This window comes from Patagioenas fasciata, chromosome 16 (genome assembly GCF_037038585.1).
Source record: "Patagioenas fasciata isolate bPatFas1 chromosome 16, bPatFas1.hap1, whole genome shotgun sequence".
Taxonomy (NCBI): domain Eukaryota; kingdom Metazoa; phylum Chordata; class Aves; order Columbiformes; family Columbidae; genus Patagioenas; species Patagioenas fasciata.
Genome location: NC_092535.1, coordinates 5,305,800 through 5,325,821, shown reverse-complemented (window position 1 = coordinate 5,325,821; position 20,022 = coordinate 5,305,800). Strand labels below are relative to the sequence as shown.

General features: G+C 42.5%; 1 protein-coding gene across 1 annotated transcript in view; it reads right to left on the bottom strand.

Moving 5' to 3' along the window:
- Window positions 1-20,022, bottom strand: part of LOC136108373 (uncharacterized) — a 25,692-nt gene extending 5,670 nt beyond the window's left edge. Inside the window, exons 1-19 of the mRNA XM_065850117.2 lie at window positions 19,789-20,022; window positions 18,941-18,985; window positions 18,668-18,782; window positions 16,536-16,709; window positions 16,095-16,334; window positions 14,753-14,871; window positions 13,887-14,015; window positions 13,544-13,724; window positions 13,143-13,278; window positions 11,451-11,554; window positions 11,119-11,361; window positions 9,427-9,744; window positions 8,305-8,468; window positions 7,439-7,563; window positions 6,275-6,419; window positions 3,398-3,422; window positions 2,249-2,434; window positions 1,325-1,555; window positions 640-758 (exon numbers count right to left, since the gene is read on the bottom strand). Coding sequence (XP_065706189.2) covers window positions 640-758; window positions 1,325-1,555; window positions 2,249-2,434; window positions 3,398-3,422; window positions 6,275-6,419; window positions 7,439-7,563; window positions 8,305-8,468; window positions 9,427-9,744; window positions 11,119-11,361; window positions 11,451-11,554; window positions 13,143-13,278; window positions 13,544-13,724; window positions 13,887-14,015; window positions 14,753-14,871; window positions 16,095-16,334; window positions 16,536-16,709; window positions 18,668-18,674 — 2,646 coding nt within the window. The 5' untranslated portion in view covers window positions 18,675-18,782; window positions 18,941-18,985; window positions 19,789-20,022. The remainder of the gene's footprint in view (window positions 1-639; window positions 759-1,324; window positions 1,556-2,248; window positions 2,435-3,397; window positions 3,423-6,274; window positions 6,420-7,438; window positions 7,564-8,304; window positions 8,469-9,426; window positions 9,745-11,118; window positions 11,362-11,450; window positions 11,555-13,142; window positions 13,279-13,543; window positions 13,725-13,886; window positions 14,016-14,752; window positions 14,872-16,094; window positions 16,335-16,535; window positions 16,710-18,667; window positions 18,783-18,940; window positions 18,986-19,788) is intronic.

The following is a 20,022-nucleotide window of genomic DNA, read 5'->3' as shown; positions in this document are numbered from 1 at the left end:
TTCTGGTAGTGTGACATAAGTGGGTTGAGGGGGAGAGCTCCAGGCAGAGATTTGCGGGGGGGGGGGGGGGGCACAAGATACTAAAGGCAGACCTACAGCTTTGTTGAAGCAAGGTGGGAAATGCATTAAAATGATACTTCATCCCCTGATTGAGGGAAATTAATGCTTTTCTGGAGCGCTCTCTAGCTTGGCTCAGAGCTACTTTTGTGATCTGGTGGCCCTAAAGTGGAATAAAATCCCAATCTAGTCACTGACTGTGTCAGATGGCCTTGGGCAAACTGGAAGATTTACTTGTCTTCACTTTACCTATAAAATAGAGACAGTATTAATAAGCTCTGTTAAGTTCTTTAATATCTGTTGATGAAAAGAAGGCACACAAAGCCCAGGTATAGATCAATGCATTTCTTTGTAGAGGACAGCCTGAGAAGGCAGATGAAAATTACATATAGGGGGTTATGGAACATCATACGCAGGTCTCTGTTCTCCTGCACAGTCTCAGACAAAGACAGTGCAGAGACCAAGTTCTTTCATCAAAGCCACAGCATGGAAATGGATAGTGTGCTGTACACAGAGGAGATACACACCCCTCCTCTGCTGCAGGCTATAAGAGAGCACAGACAGATTGGACCTCTTGCTTACCTGACCGAAGTCCCAGGGTTGCGCTAGGACTGCGTTTTCAGTCCCCCGGTAGATGATACCCTCTTGGTTTAAAATGTACTCCTGACGCTGTGCCTCATTAGCCAAGAACACCTCATCATCTAGACAGAGGAAAAAAGCGCCTGGTGTCAGATGCACTTGCATCTCTTAGATCAGCAGGCTCCACTCCAGGGACTTCAGCAGTCCCTGGCATTCTGCCCTGAAAATATACTGCAGATTCTGAATTAGACAGGAAAGAATTATTTGATCGTCATTTCTGTTTCCTTGTTCAAAATGTTCCCCCAGACCTAGGCTATTGCACTAACTGCCTCTTTTACTTTCCTGGCTGTTAACTTCTCTATTCCTGAGAAAGACATGGTGGTCTTCATCAGACCAATTATAATCTTGACTCATCTTAAAATCTTTATTATAGGAAGCACTTTATCAAACATATTTTCCTTAGCAGGAGGATAGGGCTCCGGCAGGAAGAGGGCAGAAGTGCTGAGGCAGGCAGCTTTGAGCTTTTATTAACCCCTGCCTCCTTCCTAAGGTGTTGTGAGGAGCAGGGCAGGAGTGGCGGGGATCGCCAGGTGAGTCCACCTCCACCTCCGTGGAGGCAGAGTGCCAGAGCTCAAAAGCTGTTTTTGTGAAGCGACTGGTCCCAGCCTGCCTGTTTCTGACCACGTACCTCGGCACCAGGGATTAAAGAGGAGGGTGAAGTTGCCCAGGAGACAGTCAGACTTGGAGGTGTGTAAAAGCAGCGCGTACTGGCCGACGGGAGCGTTGGCAGGTGTGCTCACAGAGATGGTCCAGAAGAGCGGGTCCTGTTCTTCCAGTGCTGCACTCCACTGCTTCTCGTCTCCCAGGCTGGAGATGGGAAATTCAGTCCGGGTTCCGTCTGCTTTGGAAGGATGTGATCCTGCAGCCAAAGAGATCTGGTTGTGTCTCTTCCAGACATGCATCCTCACCCCGTGCGGATTGCAGGGACCTTGTCTATATCTGGAGCTGTAGCTCTCCTCTATTGTGAGAGAGTCTCAACCTTTTGACAGCTTAATGCTAGTAAATTTTGCTGAGGTTAGTGCTGCACTCGGCTGTACATGTTTGAAAGTGGGATGTGGATTTCATAGATTTGTAGAAACCAGGAACAGCTAGAATGGTGCAAACCTGCCACTTCAGGGATTCAGCCTCTGGTAACAAAGTCACAGCCAAACACTCAGATTGCAATAAAACAAGCCTGGGATGAATGCTGCTGCCCTTCTCAGGGGTCTCACTAGAAAACACTAACAGAACACATCTGTAACGGGCTGGCTAAGTTTGAATATTCCTAAATGAAAAGCCATGAGAGAGGAGAGATCCCATGAGTACTTTCAGATCATAGAGCAGTGAACCTGCAGTGGTTATTGGGCTGCAGTCTTTCTTCTGGAAAGAGATCTGGTTTTGACCTTGCAGTCCCAGCAGCAGGAGACTCTACTCTGCCTTAGATCATCAGTTCACTGGCCTCAGTTCTAAATGTGGGCACCTCTGTGCAGCCCTGGAGCTGGCTTTTGCCACCAGCTCTCAACTTCAGGTGGGTGGAGGACCAGAGCTCTGAGAGGTGTTGAAGTGGTATTACCTGTCTGTACTATGAGGAGGGTCCTCTTCAGGTGCTGCAGGTAGTCGTGCACTGGAGCTGAGAAGCTCACAGAGATAGTGAATGGCTGTCCCCGCCTCACCATAAGCCTTTCAGTGCTGATTTCTTCTGTGTGGTGGTTACTGTTGTTCATTGTGATCTTGAAATCACATTTTTGGATGCTCAGACCTGCAGTGTGAAGGGACATAGAATGAATGTGAGGCTCTGAGCTGCCTGCAGTCTGGCCCTGGGCCAGAGCCTGAGACACACAGCCAGCCCATCCTGTGTTTCTCCGCTCAGACGGTGCCCCCTGTCTCTGAGACTTTCTGCCCAGTAACTGTTAAGGGCTTTCACTCTGAGCTTGGTTGTAGCTAATGAGCTGCCTTTGCTTATACCTTACCCTCAGTAAATGAATTAAGTGATTATGCCAGAGCTCCTTCCTGCCCGGGAAAGGGCATGGAACAGACCTGGGTGCTCAGACGATACAGATGTTGTAGTTAGCACTGAGCATGCACTGTGACTACTTGGGAGTCTTGCTCTGTGTACTCAAGGGCACTGATGGCACTCAAACCAGCATCTCTCCATGTGCACATGTGGTTGAAATTGTGCACAGGAGACAAGCCCTGCACCAGTTTAAACTTTACAGAGCCAGCTTTGACCTCGTATATTTTCTTCTCTGTGATGAAGCTGTCCTGGCTGTCTTCTAGACTGGAGAGTCATATGCAGTCTTACCTCTCCTTCATATGACTTTTCATGGATCTTGTCAGTTTCTTCAAGGTTGCTTGGAACCAGGACCCTCTTCTTGCTCATGTGGCTAAAACAATCATCTCTCTGCTTCAGTTTAGCAGTCTGGCTGACCTCCCCCACCCCTTACCCCCACCCCTGTGCTAAGGATAACTTGCTTGCCTTTGGTTCCGGCTTTCACATGTCTACCGTAGCTGCCTCTTACTGCTCCTCTCAAACTCCTCTTAGGCATTGATACCAGCTTTCGTTCACTGTCCTTTTTTGTGCAAACTGAACTCCTTGGCTCCCGCCTGGTGAGAATCTCACTTCTTCTGCAGTCCTCATGAGCTGTCTTAGGGCAGGCACAGTTGTTTTTCCCAACAGACAACTGGCAAACGCTTGGGACTAACCAAAGTGATTTTTGCTTACCTTGGCCCATGTCTAGTTGACTGTACTGTGAAAGTCTTCAGCTCCTGCTTGCTCTGTTTTGCAATGGCTCCTTCCTTCAGCTTTCTTTAAAAAATGATCCACTTGCAAAGTTGTTTGTTCAATTTCTTTATACAGGGTGGGACGTGATGTTGCTGCCTCTCCTTCAGCTTATCTTGCTGGCCTGCTGCGCGGAAGTTGAGGGCTCTTATCTCTCACACCACGCTAAAGAGCAGAAATGGGTGACTTTTCCAACGTACAGGGGAGGTTAAATTCCACAGCGGGATGTAAAGCCTTTAAAGACAGCTGGTGACAATTTCTTCATAGAGCTGTGCATTGGGGACCCTGGAGCAGGAAATGCAAATCTTGACTTGACTCTAAACAATGCACAGCATTTACCTCAAACATAAGTGTTGAGAAGCTGCTCGCCAACATGGACCCTGAGCTACTTAGATACTAAACCCTTCAAGGAGTTAAAAATAAAGGGTCACTACATCCATTGCAGCCAGAAGAACCAAGTGATTTGAAACTACCAACTTTGGTTATTTCCGTTTGTTTTGGTTTAGTTTTAATCTGTAGAAGGGTAGTAATTTAATTGACTGCCTGAATCAAGGCACTAGAAACTTAGATCAGGAGAACAGAATGGTGGGGAGAAACACTCACCATCCTGGAGACCAATTTTAGTGTCTTTCAAGACCAATTCATAGTATGAATGTGTCATACCAGCTAGTGCTCACTTGAATCTTTTGAGCTACCAGAATGCAGCGGGGGCAGGGTCAGCCTCTTGGGCATGCTCCAGTTTAAACTGCATCTTTATAAAGGAAAATACCAATAATCAGCCATATATTACTTCACCAACTGCCATTGACTCCTGACTAAGGGCTGTGTAGAGATTGCAGGTTTGGCAAAAGCTATTTTGATCCTTATTTGGCCACCTAGACATTTTTCTCTCTAATAATCATTAGTTTAATTGAGCATTTCTCTTCCGTCTAACGCAGGAAGAATGTTTGTTCTTGTATGTGGCACTGGCCAGGTCTGCGCTGTAACACTGAAACTGAACTGGATGTGGTTGTTGAGGGCAGTTAATAGTGCTGACACCCTGGAAAGCCAGCAGCCCAAAGTGTTGCAAAGCTTGGAATTTGGCACAAGCTTTAGGGCTGATTTTCATTTGAACAACAGGCTCCCTTTACAAGTAGTTAATTAGGATGAGGTCATTCCAAGCTTGTGTGACAAACACTGAAAAATTTCCTGTTGTGCATTAAGAAGCAATACTGGTGGAATTAGAATAGCTTGGCCTGTACGGTGTGTTACAGGTAATGACAGTCTGCGTTCTCGCAAGATTTAATGAGATTTTGTGAAATACTGTCATTACCTCAAGGCCTTTTCTGAGGCTAGTGGAGGATTTTATACCCTGACTTTCCAAGATCTTGCAAGACTTAACTGCCAGGTACAAAACTACCTATTCCCCTCTCCTTTGCCTGGAGAGATGCAAATTCCACTGTGTGCGTGTCCTTTTCAATCTTCATTGCAGTTTCTTTGGGCTGACTGTTTTTGACAAGCTTCTGCCTTCCTTGCAAGTATATATATGTCTGGGTGGCAAAATACTGTAATTGATGTAAAAAAGTAGGAGTTTACAAGTTTTGAAGATTTTTGTTGGCTTTAAATCAAAGAAATTTAAATGGGACCTCGGATTAATCTGTGACACGGAGCCAGTTTATATCCATGAAACATTCTTTCTGGGGGAAGCTGGGACTGCATTGCTGGACAGTACCAGGTGTTGTCAAGAGGAAAAGGGCAAATTATCTGTTAGGAACATTCAAGTCTTTGCTATTTCATCTTGTTAACTCTGGAAGGAATAAATGGACACGGTGCCAGGACTTAGACATGGGTGGCATAATGTGTTCTTCATGGAGGATGGTGATCCACTTGAAGCAGCTTTGTGTACTGAGAATGTGTGACCGTTAATTGTGAATTTTCATACATCCTTCTGATTATGTTGTCCTGAACCTTTTCTTCCCATCCTGTGCTTTCTGAGCACTTCTGGAAACATTGCGAAGTATCTGCCTTTGCAAACAGAAAAAGCAGTCTATTTTTTTCCTGTCTGCTTTGTGACACCTGCGTGAAAGGAAACAGGTGGAACTTCCTCTGAGCTAAGTCAGAAGGGTGGATGCAGTGGTTTTGTAAGACGCGGATAAAGGGCTGGGTGAAGCAGGTGTGGGCAGGTACCAACCTTGAAGGCAGAGCCAGCACAAAACAACAGTACATGGCATAGGTGGCTTTTTCTCAAGTGGTCTCATTGGCAAGTTTGGCCTCTTCTCCTGGTAGTACAGTGAGAAGTTTCTGACCTGGAGTAAAATACAACCACCAAATCTAATTTATCTGATTTCCTCAGCAAGTGTCGCTCATCTGTATTAGAAGAGTGATGTCTGGAGCAATCAGGCTGGTTTTAACTTACCCGCCGTAAGGTTTCTTTCTTCTTTTCCACACTTGTGTGTAGTTCAGGTTATGGATAAAAAAATGTGCAAGAACATTCTGAGTAGTTATATTAATAGTTTATTGCTGACAATTGGAATATGGTCACAGAGAGACTGTTAATTGATGGCAAATTCAAAGTAGGAGCTTAATACAGTGAGATTTGATAAAACAGTTAAACTATTTCTACATGGAAGGTGTTTTATTTTTCTAGACAAGAGGACCAAAAAAAACCAGTTAAAGACTAAATAATTAAGCACTGTGAAAGCAGAAGACTTGATTCTATCGCAGTGTAAGAGGTCACCAATTTTTGTGGAAAGTTTTTTGCTGTCGTCGCTGTCTCTATGGAGAGGAACATGTCTTGCCATGTTATTGCTGAAACAGGAGATTGATTCCATCACATTATGCAGGTGCTACTGCAATGGTTGCAAATCCCTTAACATGTGAAAATTTGTCACAAGAGAAGTCTACTTGCAGCTGTAAGGGCCCAGGCCTGCGAGGTGTGAATTCAAAATAGATTTTTGATCTCTCCCTCGGTGCCAGTTGTGCCAGACTGGGGGGAAACAAAAAAATCAGTTAATTCAGGCTTGCATTGTCTTTCCTTGAGATTCCCAAGAAGTAGAACTGCACGGTACCGAGAGCACCAACAGCGACTTGAGAGACAGCCTTGGTTTTGAGAATTTCTTAGGGTTTGAGGCCTTATGTAGACTAAGAATTGAGAAAAGATAGTACCGTCTTCATTTACTCTTGAACAGGCTGATGGAAATGAGAGGTACTGCATCCTGCCTCTGTGTCAGGGCTGGGTACAAGTTTGCATAGTCAACACAAACTCAGAATCAGAAAACTCTGGTGCCAAAGGTCATTGCTCTGTCTGATGCCTCGTTGGTTCGTATCCATTTTGGTAAAAATATAATATTTCTAATGGCCAAGGTGCTTAGTTCTGTGTCTCCTTTTTGCCTAAATTTGCTTAGCCTTTCACTGGAACAATGTTTTCCATATTTTTATCGATTATTATGTCAAAATATTTCCAGTTCCACAGTAAGTCAGGCTGGTTTATAACAAAACAAGCTTTAGGAAATACAGACTATTCAATGCTGAGAGTCCAGAGGAAAAGAAAAAAGCAATGGAACATTTTGCTCTTATGTTTTGAAAGGGCATGATTTTCTCCTGCTTTATAGGAGAACAGAACAGCTCGTTTGGGCTGAAATGAAGGGAATTATGGCAGTGTCTTATTTATTGGCTTTAGTTCAGACTTATTTTTGTAGTATTAGGGCCCTGTATATAAAAACAGAAACACAAAGCCAAGCTGTAGAAGAAATATCAGAGAGACTAAATAATTTGATATGCCCATCTGCTTTTGTAGGAAGGAAGGAAGGATGTTTGCAGTTTTTAGTTGTTGAAGTTAAGTTCCTATATGGAAAAAAAAAGCATGATTGAGAAATCGTAATATCTCAATATATATTTGGTGGCATTTTTATTTTCATAAATAGAAAATATGAAAATGACGCTTCAACTATGGTATTTTCTTATTGAGAAACTAGACCTTGGGTAAATGCTGCAGGTTTCACTTACTTTATCTTGACCTGTTGGTTCATCAGGGTCACCAGCAGCACGCAGTGGCTCACAGGCTCGGGGAGAGGGTTGGCGTAGGAGATCTCTAGGGTGACAGCTCTGTTCACCACAACCTGCCGAGGAATCTAAAGGACAGGGACACATTTCTGATCTTTCACTGTTTCACGCTTTTCTGGAGTCAGACTTCAGGTGAAATGTAAGCAGAGGATCTCTCGTGTTTGAGGATGCATTTGTAGGAGCCGTGACTTTTAGCTGACAGTTCACATGCCTTTCCTAATGCTTGAAGCCGGATTTGGATCAGCTAAATAGTGCTTTCAAGCTGTATGCAGTATTTTGAGCACAATTTCAGTGAAAAAGAGCCCTGGCTGTACAGACACATATCATTAAACATGTCTCATCTTTGTTTGCTGAGTGGCTTTTGTTTGGTTGGTTTTTCTTTTTGCACATCATTGATGAGGATTGAAGTGTTAAAACAATATAAACTGGCCCTACCATTATTAGAATTAAGGGTTTAAGTCTGTATTTTGGGAGTTGGCAAAGTGGTTTAAAGGCAACACAAGCTCCCGATAACTAGAATACAGATGAAACGGCAGCAAGTTCTGTGAACATAAAGCAGTGGCATGTGACTGGGAAAGAAAGAAGGTAACAGAGCTGTTCTGAAGAACAGGGAGCAGATTCAGGCAAATAATCAAAACTGGTCTCCCGCATGCTTGCTTTCTCACTTTAAGCAGGCAGAATTTTAGAGCAACATCTGAAATTGCAGCTTAAATGAATGCCTTTATCCCCCAATTCTCATATTAAGATCTGAGCTCCAGAATGACTCTTTAGTTCTGTCTGTTCAGGACATCAGGGAGATAATAGTTTACCTTAATGATAATGTTTGTGTCCTCTAAAATGATTGTCTTCTCCACCAGCAACTTCACCCCATGCATGTGCATGACTTCACACAAAGCAGTGACTTGGATCCTTTTGTCCGTAGTCAGATGTTTTCCATAATAAGAATAAGGGATATTTAACCGGATATGTTTCCCTGGAATAAAGACGTATATTTTTGAACCATTACATTCTCAAAGAATTCTAAAGAAAAAAGAGTTATTGTGAGAGTTTTTGAAATTATTGAAGAGAACAGAAGACAGCTGGAATCTGTTTGTATTTCTTCCTTATAAGACTGGTGGTGCATTTCTCTCTTCTGGTGATCCTTTTCTACTTTAACCTATATAACCCTTGCAGTTTTGAATGGAGGATTTTGTCCTGAAAGAATCTGCTCATCTGCATTTCACTGGATTTATGTCCCTTTGTATTTCTTATAATTAGAGGTATAACCATTTTTATCTATTCTCTCCTTTTGTCCTATTCGTTTTACCTCAGTCAACAAGAAAGTTTGGGTCAAGATTCACAGAGATCGTTTTCAAGTGACCTGGTCAGCTGCTGATTGTTGTAGTCCTACAACTTTCCTGTTGTGTATGGAAAAAATTTGTTGTCTCTGCAGCCCCTGAGGATGAAAAAGAGATCGCTAATAGTTCTAATAGCCTTGACTCTTCAAAAGAGAGACAGAGAGCTTCATTGTAATTTTAACCTTTGTCCTAGTTAATATCTATTAGAGTGTTGCCTGATGAGTGCCAGAAAGCACGTCAGACTTTCTTATTCATTAAAAGAGTAAGATGTGTTCGTATATAGGTAATAATCACCACAGACAGATAGATGCACACACACATATATATATAGTGTTGCTTCTGGAGCTATAATGTAAATGTAACCTCTGTATAACATTTAATGCAACTTCCAGTTCCTGGTTGAACTCGCGAAAGTTTTCAGAGAGAGAAAAAAAGCTGTTGTAAAATTTCATCATGAACAATGCTATTAAGAGGTGGAACAAGCAGGTGCACTACAGGGATGATATAGATATGATACTGATGTTTCTACTTTCCACTTGCCTTCATGTGGCTAAGAACAGGGCCAGCCTGGCTCCTCGGGGACATTGAAATTACCTTGTTTAGAACCCAGATCCACAGAAGTGGTTGCCTTCAGGATCTCTGTCACTGCCCTCCTTGTGTAGAGGACGGTTGACGCACTCATGTCCACCTTCACGGTCTTGTGGTCAGAAGACAAGTTATTGAGAATTAAGATTAGGGAAACATCTTTGCCAAACACTGGAGGTTCAGCCAGCTTGAATTTCCCAGAGATCCCAGGGTTTCTAAGTGTCTCTGAAGGTCTTTCAGCTGGAGATTCTGTGTGCCCTGCTGTGACGTTGGATCCAAGTATCTTGGCCAAGGCCTTTTTATAAACTCGTCTTTCCTCAGAAGAACCTGTTCAAAGGACAGAGCCAAGTAAAATTCGTAGTTTTGTTGCCATTGCACCTTCTCTTTGTAAATGTTTTCAGAACAATACAGGGTGTCAGCTCTGCATCACCCAGAAATACACAATACCTAGAAGTTTCCCATATTTTTATTAGGCTTCTGTTAAGGTTTTTCACAGGAAAGTAATAAAAGTATTGTAATAAGGTGAATCAGTCACTAAAATTAAATATGATGCATATATATTTGTTTAGGATGCAAGATTTCTTTTTCTTTGCTCAGAACATGCATTAGTGCGATAGGCATTACTTTGCTAATCTGACGATAAGCAGCCTGTATATTAAATATGGTTGCACTAAAGCCTTCAGGAGTGAATTGTTGAAATATGGCCACTGATTCTGAATGGAAAACTTTAAAAAAGAAGTGAAATACATCTTCTTCCTTTTTTGTTTTTTGTTTGGTTTTTTAAGACTTTGAGCCACAAACATTAAGCAAACTACTATATGAAATCTGTAACCCTAAACTGAAGGGAAAACAAAACAGATGGAAAGACCTAGATACCAAGTTTTTGAGGAAAGAGAAAGGTATTCCTGCAAATGTCTGGCTGTGCAGTTCTCAACCTTCGCTGCTTTGTTTTCTGAAGTACAGATGAATGGCACTTAGTCCCTTTCCTGTTTCCTGGCAGTTTTGCTTCCAGAATCAAATAATGTGGGGCCTGAGTCCACCAGGAGCACAAGCAGTGAATGGCTGGGTAGCTGATGGGTGTCAGAGCAAAGCACAAGAGAGCGTAACTCGGTGAATTTACACAGTCAGGGAGGGAGACTAATTAGCCACTGGTCTTGGGAATGGGATGTAATGGGGCCTTCAAAAGGAAAGATGAGGAGCTGGAATGGACACAGCAAGAAAGAATTTATTTGCTGAGCGAGACTGAGCATGAGGTCATATGGGAGATTGATTTCTAGTGTTAGAGGACTGGAGTTTAAGGTTTTGGATTAGTGGTTTGATTGTTCCCCCACTCCCTCTGCCAGATATGCCAGAAAACTAGTATTTATTAATCTGTGTAACTTTCCTGTGCACAGTTTGTGATACATGATGGACTCAGTTTGAAGACGTTTTGGTATGACAGCTTGAGGGTTTGTCTGCCTTGGGTAGTAAAATGTATTTTATAGCCTGGTTTTGTGTATATATTACATTTTGTGCTTCGGTGTAAGGAACTAAAGTATATTTGGTATTGTGCCTTTATAAGGAAACTGCTAAATATGTAAAACCAGAGATATAATACCCATTCTGAAGGAAGGGGAGAGATGCTCAAACAAAACGGGTTACCCATCCTAGCTTCCTAGCACCAAAAATTCAGTAGGAGATAATTTGCGAGAATTCCTTTACCTTCTGGATATTTGTAATTATAGGTGACATCCACACGGGAGTTACTGCCCACAGCCTTGGTGCTGATAAACCTCCCAATTACTTCAGTATCACAATAAACTCTTTTCTTAGTTCCATTACTGTATACAATCCATCTGTTGCAATCGGCATTCACCTCTGTATACACAAATAAGGTGTCATAATCCAGGTTTACATCGCCTTCTTTGATGGCTACGACAGATGCAGGGCCACATTGAAATAATCCTAAAACACAGGAAAAAGCACCAAACTTCATCAGTCATACGCAGTTTGAAGAAGGACTGTTACGTCATGCTAAGAACTCGTACTTTTACCTTTGCTTTGTTCTTGTGGAGTTGCATCTAAAACCTGCCATCCATTGTATGAGCTTCCCAGGTCTGGGCGAATGAACCAGCTTTCATTCCAGACATGATAATCCCTGAAGACAAAGAACAATGTCTAGAAAGCCTAGTAATATAGAGTCATACCAACTTCCAATTTGATAGGAGCAGGGAAATTGGTTTTTTACAGATTCTCCTGAGATGTGACGCTGTCTACTTGCAGCAACTCACCACCTCTTTCAAAGGTTAAATTTACTGCCTGCTTCTGAGGTGTTGACCTCATGGCAGGGAGGGAGAGAATACAAATGGCTTGCTTTGGGGGCAGTATGAACTGTTAGTGAAAAGATTTAATCCTCAGGTATAGGTAACACTTGGTGACTGTGTTCAGTAACCCTCAAATATGGGAAATGCTTTGCTTAAACAGAAATTTAAATTGCTATACTGGGTCAGATAAAATGCACACAAAGTCCAATAGTCTATAGCAGTGTGCAGCAGCAGATGTTTAGAAAAGAGAGAAGAACAGCACGTGAATAGAATGACCCTTCCCCAATATGCTCTACGATTTCTTGCAGTCAGGGAATTAGAGACTTTCTGAATTAGACGTCGCAGTGAGACCACTGGGTTTAGTTGTCGTTAGTCACCTTATTCTCTATTAATCTCTTTTGTCGTGTTTAAAAAAACTCTTTATAGATTTGTTTTCAACAGCATCCGGTGGTAATGAGTTCCACAAAACACCGAAAGGATAGCACAAAAAGCTGCTAAAATGTAAATCACATGAGGACCCAGAAAAGATCTGTTGGCTGAACTTTGTTCAGAGGCTGACGTTTTTAAGGAAGGTAAGAAGTGAAAGACTTCCCGTATCCTTCAACCACATACACTCAGCAAGAGGAAGCAGACTAAATAAAGATGACACTTTCAGTGAAGCCCGTTGTGCACAGATTCTCTGAGCTGTGGCAGCCCCGTGGGCCTGGTTAGGTCACTCTCTGAAAAGTGAAGTGGCTGCAGAGCGAAGATTTTAAAACTGGAGGGCAACTGAAGTAGAAAACGCTATTATTTAAAGAATATCATGTTTCTTTGGCTACTCAAATTATGGGGCTTGATTGATGATCATGGATCACTTGCAGTTTACAGCACTCAACTACAACGTCCAATAACCAAGTCTGAAGGCTGTTGGGATGTTTCTCTCTTTTTCAGCTCCAACAAAGGGAAGATCTAGCTAAAGAAGTGCTGGAAAACCTCTTGGGGAGGCTCCCATCTGCCTGGGGAGGGCGACAGGCCAAGCTGAGAAACTCTGATGTGCGGTCAGAGAAAGTTATGGCAGCAGTAAGCAAGTTAAGTGCATGGAAGGTACACGGCTGTGCTATCGGGAACAGACTGGTTAGGGGTCAGTAATTAAAAGAGCCTTGGGAACTGGAACGTTGTCAGTGGAAAAATACTTTTTAAAGAAAGTTGCAACTCGTTTGAGGTCAGGGACTACAAAAAATTTGGCTGGTTGGTTGTTTGAAGTAACTATTATCTCAAAACCGTGAAGAATGTTTTCTTTCCAAATGGATGCCTGGTGTATTAATGTAGATATTTGTATTACATTTTGACCACTCAGCTGCTTTTGTACTACTAGTGTTCATGTTTTTAAGTCTCATAAATCCTGTTTCTAATTATTGGCGAGATGCAAAAGAGTATATTTACCATGTGGAATCCTTGCCGATATTCAGACTCTTTCCAGAGCTGTCATAGTACTTATCAATGCTCAGGTTTCTGTCCACATCATGAGCAGAGTTAAAATTTGAAACCAAACGAGTTGGAATCCCCAAGCACCTCAGAACTGTAATATATATTAAAAAGAAAGAAAAGCCAAACAAACAAAACCCATCAACAACAACCAGACACAAACAAAAACCACACACAGCTTTAGTTCAGTGATTACAAATATCTGAGAAACAAAGCTAAGCGTCTGTTTTGAGATTCTTCAGCATTTGCAGTCGTCAGAGCACTGTTCCTCTCATAGAATTAATTGCTTTGTACATTTGGTAAAACCAGAGATCACAAATGCCTCAGTGTCACCACAGTCCTCTATTCTTAAAGCTTACCTGTACACATCACGCCTGCAAAAACCCAGCACTGGCCGTACTGAACAGGCTTGTAGTTGTCCTGGCGCCATTTCTGGAGGATCACCACGCTGCTGTCCCACCTGGATGGATTCTCATGTGAATGGAAGCTTCCTTCCCACTTTCCCAGGAGAACTCCATTATCGTTATCATTTCCGTTGATCTGAAAATAGGCCAATGGACAGAATGCACAAAATCAATTGTGTGTAATACACTATGTCTAGTTAACTCTGTTGCTTAAGGTGCAGGTGGCTGAGTCTCGGTGGTGTAACCAATGCTTCCTGCTTAAGCACCTGCAATTCAGATGAAGTTGCCCATTTCTTACCATAGAACTGATTACTCGGCCCACATATTTAGGATCTCCTCTTCGGGATACATCAATGACTGGGTCCTGACGATAGTACAGGCTCAGATCAAGCATGGTGAGACAGATGTTTAGAAGGTGATCTTGAAACTGTGATGAGACAAATTTTTAAGAAAATAGAGTTTCACTAACAGAATTAGAGAAGATTCTACTGCAGTTCCTCCTTTCTAAGGTATTCCAGCCTAGAGGTGATAGGGACAGCGAGGCACGAGGCCAGTAGTGTGCACTTCACACTGCAATATTGGCTGAAGACAGGGCTAACTAAATAAAGCAGAATCCTGGCAGGATTCCTTTTGCCATCAGAAGCGATGGCTGCAGTAAAACTAGAACTGCCAAGCTTATTGCAGCTGTAGTTATTGAATTCTCTTGAGTTATATCCCTGGAAACATTCAGGATCAGGTTGGGTGGGGCTCTGAGCACCTGACCTAATTAAAGATGTCCCTGCTCATTGGAGGGAGGTTGGACGAGCTGATCTTTAAAGGTCCCTTCTAACGAAAACCATTCTATGATTTTATGTGAATGACAGTTCTAGCCTGTTGGAACTGCATTTCAAAAATAAGGGGGGTGCTGGAGCCACATAAGTATCTTGTCACTTGTACCGTGGGTGCTTTGGTCACAGATGTCCTGTGAGTTTCAAGCACACGTAGAGGTCAGTCCCAGCTAAGCCACCTCTCACACCAAAGGCCTATTAGGCACACAGTAAGGAAACCACGAGTAAGGCTAGCCAGGTTTGTTCAGTTTTCATATAAACAGACATACCTATCAGAGAGACAAATACTAATAAGAGAAAATGCTATTGGAGCCCAAATTAATTCCTTATGACTCACCTGTCCATAGTACCATCCTCTTGCTTCAATGTACTTTGCATTGCCCACGAAGATTATTCCATTTTCATTTAGAACATATTCTTGTCTCTCATTTTCATTAGCCATGTAGACATCATCACCTGAAAACAAGTTGGACATGCTTGTACACTTAAAGCTGAGAACACTAGTAACCTTCCAAAAACATTCGTATCTTGATTTAGCAAGGGGAACACCACTGTTTGGAAAAGGTGTTGTTGCAGCTCCCTGAACATGTACAGTTTAGGGAAAGTGCCTCATATTTTATATAGCCTGGGGGCAGAGGGGGTGAAAAATCCATGCTATCACAGAATCACAGAATATTAGGGATTGGAAGGGACCTCGAAAGATCACCTAGTCCTATGTTACTTTAACGATTTTTCCCTAATTTTTGTATAGCCTTTGTGTAGTATCTAAATGTCACCCATCGGTAGCCTGTGCTTTTGTGAAGAAGATGGAGAAAAGTCCAGAAAAGTCTCCAGGTTTGAGACAAATACATTAGTGACTTAATAAACTTATTGTTTTGTTACGATTATGGTAAGGTAAGTATTTTCTGTGCCAAAATTCTGTGTTTATTTCAGGCATCCGACCTGTTGTGCTGGGTCAGCCGAGATAGGGTTAACGGCCAAGGGAAGCAGGGGGGGAAGGCACAGCCGGGACAGCTGAGCCAAAACCGGCCAGAGGGGTTTGGTCGCACATCAGGTTGTGCTCGGGCTGCGCTCGGTTCTTTCCGGGCAGGCTCGGTTCTCTCCGAACTCGCTCGGTGCTTTCCGGCACCGATCGGTTATTTCCGTCACCGCTCGGTTATTTCCGAGCCTCTCGGTGCTTTCCGGCACCGCTCGGTTCTTTCCGGGCCGCGCGTTCAGTGCGCTCGGCTGCCGTGCGGTGGTGGCTGCGCATGGATCTCTCACTTTGCATTTTATTGTTGGGTTTTTTTCCTGTTTTTGCTGTTTTGTTGAACTGCTCTTATCCCTACAGACGACTTGTTCCCTTATCCTGGTATCTCTACATTACTGTGTACCTGCTTCAAGTTCTGAGAAGTACTTGCACTTATCTGTCAGCCCTTGTCTACAGGAAAAAAAGTGATCTGCTCAGTCCTGAAGAAAGTCTGTGATATTACCCCATATAGCACGTTTCGTTAGGACAAAAGGGGGGTGGGAGCAGCGATAGCAGCAGCGTTTTAATGTAGTAAAAGCAGATCTCTGAAGAGATAGCCAAGATTGCTGCTGGTGACCCAAGGAATGGTGGCTTGAGGGAACAAGCTCACTGTGCAGGTGTGAAAGCAAATAGGTCAGTTATACTGAAGAGCAAAGGTGTTGGTACCTACCTGGGCACCAAGGGTTGAAGAGTAACACAAACTGCCCCAAGAATCTGGAGAAGATCTTGTTCCCTGAGGTTATCTGGAGGATGAGATTGTATCGTCCGATGACAGCATTGGCTGGGCTGGATATTGTAAAGTTCGTATAGCCGGACTCGGAGGGTTCTTGGGTAGCGCTCCAGCCACTTGCCCCCACCTCAGAGAGGTTAAATACAGCCCTCGTACGATGGGATTCTGAGGGGGATGGTCCTGCCAGAAAGAAGAGGTAATTGCTTTCCATTCCAGAGTGTGGTTTTGATATTAACCTCACACTTAATGACAACGTTAAGGAAGGAAGCGTTAAAAATACATGAAGAAAAATTTCCTCTCTAAATAGAATAAGGGGAGAACTACAAGGGATAAAGAACACAATTCTATGGGAACGTGAATTAAGCTAAGAGGGAGTGTTACCTATTTCAGTGACAAATGCCAGGCGCTCTCCAGTCTGCTGTGGTCTGTTGAAGTACAGGGTAATAGTGAAAGCTTGTCCTCGCCTCACAGTCAGCTCGGTGCTGGTATACCGGTCAGTGCGGTGTGTGCTTGCATTTACCGATGGTTGCCAGCTGATATGTGTTGGTATCAGATCTGTAAAACGGAAGAAAAGACATGAGGAAGCAGCCAGCATGGAAAGAAGTAATTTGCTGTTAAGTGGCATGATGAGGTTCCTAAGAGCAGTTATCTTTTGGCAGAGGAAAGACAACTGAAAACCAGGTGCCCCATTGAGGTGATTAAGTCTAGTGATGAAGAACAGAAATTTTTGCTTGCCTTTTGTTGCAGGGCTGTCGTACACTGAGGACTTACATATTTCCTATACAATACTGGATGCTGTTTTATCACTGGACAGGTGTCATTTAATTGTCAGCACCAAATAAAGTGGCCTGTAGCACCCCTACATTTTCAACATATATATTTTTTAGCATCCCAGAAATGGCTATTAAGACATCTTTTTGTGCTTATATCCTGATGCCATTTGGCCTAGAGTAGGGAAAAATGCTTCGTGAGAGATCATCTGTCTTACATGAATGAACAAGAGGTATTTCAGGACACGAATTGGAGCTTTTGACAAAGAAATCAGTCTGGCTGAATTTTACTTGATCGAAAGTGACAACTGGATCACTGTGATTCCTGTTCTAATAGGCACTGTCCTCATGTCCTAGAAGAATTCTGATGACTTACAGTGTGCTTGGAGTTCTCTGATGTCAAGTGACCTCCTGCACCCATACTGTTATTATGGTCTGAGGTTTAAAACCCATAAAGTGGCTCTGCCACCGTAAATGCTAAACTACCTTTTTAGCAAGCAGATGTGTATGTGGTCTTTGCAAGGCTGTTTTTCCCTTCTATAGTTTGTGTTTATGACCACACTCGAACTTGAGCAATGACAGTGTCTTTGGGAGCTCTGAGGGGCGCCGTCCTGTGTGGTTGTATCTGCCCGGGGAGGCTCCGCAGGGCACACCCCGAGCGTTGTGTTCTGAGCCTTGGCAAATGCTCAAGGCAAGTGTGTTGGTGAAGATTGTTCCAAATCACTTTCATTAATGCTGGTATCATAAATACAATGAGATTGGGGGGGAAGTGAGGGATGGGATTGAGGGACATGACCACCACCATTAACAGTAATTCAAAAGAAAATAATAATAACAATAACAAATAAGAGTGAGATGGAAAGGATGGACTAAGGCCTATGACACCATGCACTGTTATAGTAGGGATCTTCAGACAAGCTTCTGTATAGCATAGCAATAAAATAATAAGTCAGATCTGAAAGAGTACAGCTGCATATTAAACTACTGTTTACATACAACCTTTGAAGAAAAAAATAAAAGTAAAATATAACTTATGCAAAAAGGTGCCATAATTAAATTAAAGGAAGAAGAAATTGTTTGTTTGTAGTTTAAGACCACAAAGAAGTAATGTGAGTAAGCATTGAGAATCTTTAGCATGAATATATGGGGCAACAGTGAACCGCAGTAGGCTGCTGCTTTCCCTGCAAAACAGCATTGTAAGAGCTGGTTTGAAGGTGTTTGTTTCATCACTAAATGACAGAGAACCCAGCTTTGCAATTGCCCGGTTCAAGAATCAATTTTAAACTTCAAAAGGCAGAGATATTGTCATTACTGTTTTCCTTTGGTAGGGCTGTAATGCATCTTTGAATTCCCATCTTTAGGCTCCATGCTCACAGCTCCATTAGGTTGGATTACATTAATTTTGTTAATACAAAGCATAACACATCTCTGAAATAGCATTTTAAAAAAATTAGAAAAGAGTTTAGGTGCAGTTCTGCATGGTGCCTTTTGAAGTAATGGGAATTTTACTTTTCCTCCCTATCCCCCCCACCAAATGTCCTCTGCTGTGCTCAAAAGTTAATCTCAAACAGGCCTTAATAATAACAGCAATAAATCTTCAAAAATGAAGTGCAAGAACAAACTACAATATAAATTTTCCATCAGATAAGAAATCTGAGCAGATACCTACAGGGCACGTATATCAAGGCAACAGTCCTGAATAAAGTGCCTGCTGAAGGGAAGCAAATGACACGCAGAACTCACCTGCCATTCCCTCAGCTTATAAGAACTGCATACACCTTCTACTTTCTTCTTCAGGGATGTCCAGGTCACATTAATCACAAAAAGAAAAAACCCAGCAATCTTTATGTGCTGTCAGCTGAAATTTGAAAGAAGGGAGAGGTACTTAGCAGTTGTTATTAGTACCTGTAGACTTGTCAAACGAATTTACTAGTTCCTATAATGTATGTGTGTCTGATGCCAGTGTTCCTGCTCCACGTGGGTGTAATTATGGGAGGAGATACCAAAATTACTTACTCAGAGGAAATGGATACTCTTGAATCCCAAGAGAAGAAGAACTTCCTACAAAGGAAAATAGGTGTGCCATGAATAATCTGTCTTTAAGTATGAGGAAGTGGGGAGTGTGGTGGGATGTGGAAGCCTTATGAAGGAAAAAGAAGCATTTCCTGATTACTTAACTTCCAGATTGGTCCATGTCACTTCTGGCTTTGTTTAACAACTGTGAGTTGGTTTTACAAGGTTTTTTGAGTCTCAAATTATCTCCAATGCCCTCGACTTACATGAAATTATAAACTCCCACCAGAAACAAGTATCTGTTTACCTGTTATGTTAGCAGCTCCACACTCCTATTTCAGCAAAAGTTTTATTAAAAAAACGAACAAACCCAAACTGTTAACCATGAGTAGCTTTTCTCAGAGCAAACTCTAAGCCAGTCCACCACTGATCATGATTTAACACTCAGTAAAGACTTAAAAAATAAATTAGTCTGAATTTTATGTTACAAAGAAAAATAAAAACCAAAAAAGGAGAAATTACACTACAACAGCTGTTTCTAAGATAGATGCCCCATGCCTGGAGACATCCCAGGCCAGGCTGAGCAACCTGATCTGGGTGACAATGTCCCCGCTCATGGCAGGTGCTGGACTAGGTGGCTTTTAAAGGTCCCTTCCCACCCAAACTATTCTATGATTTTATAAAAAAAATTAAAAAAGACTTCTTGCACCTTTTTGAGAAACTTTGTTTTGATACCACAAAGACTAAAAGAGTACTTACATGACATTCATGCTAGCCCTGTCCTGAAAGAGAAACACTAGAACTTTTCACGCTTGGCAGCAGTATATCTGGTATGGTATATCTCCACTTACATTGTAATTCAAAGGTCCTTCCTCCTCTTGGAAGTTTCCGGGATGTTCAGGCTGTCAAAACTTGTTCCGGGAATCACCTCAAATGGATTTGGCTGCTGTTCAGAGCCACTTTAGTTGGTCTTTTTCTCTTTTCCTTAAATCATATTCCTTGGAAACCATAAGAGCCACAAGCCTGTGATGTTACCTGATCTTCACACACAACCCTAGTGACAAACCGCATCAACCAGTTCTTAA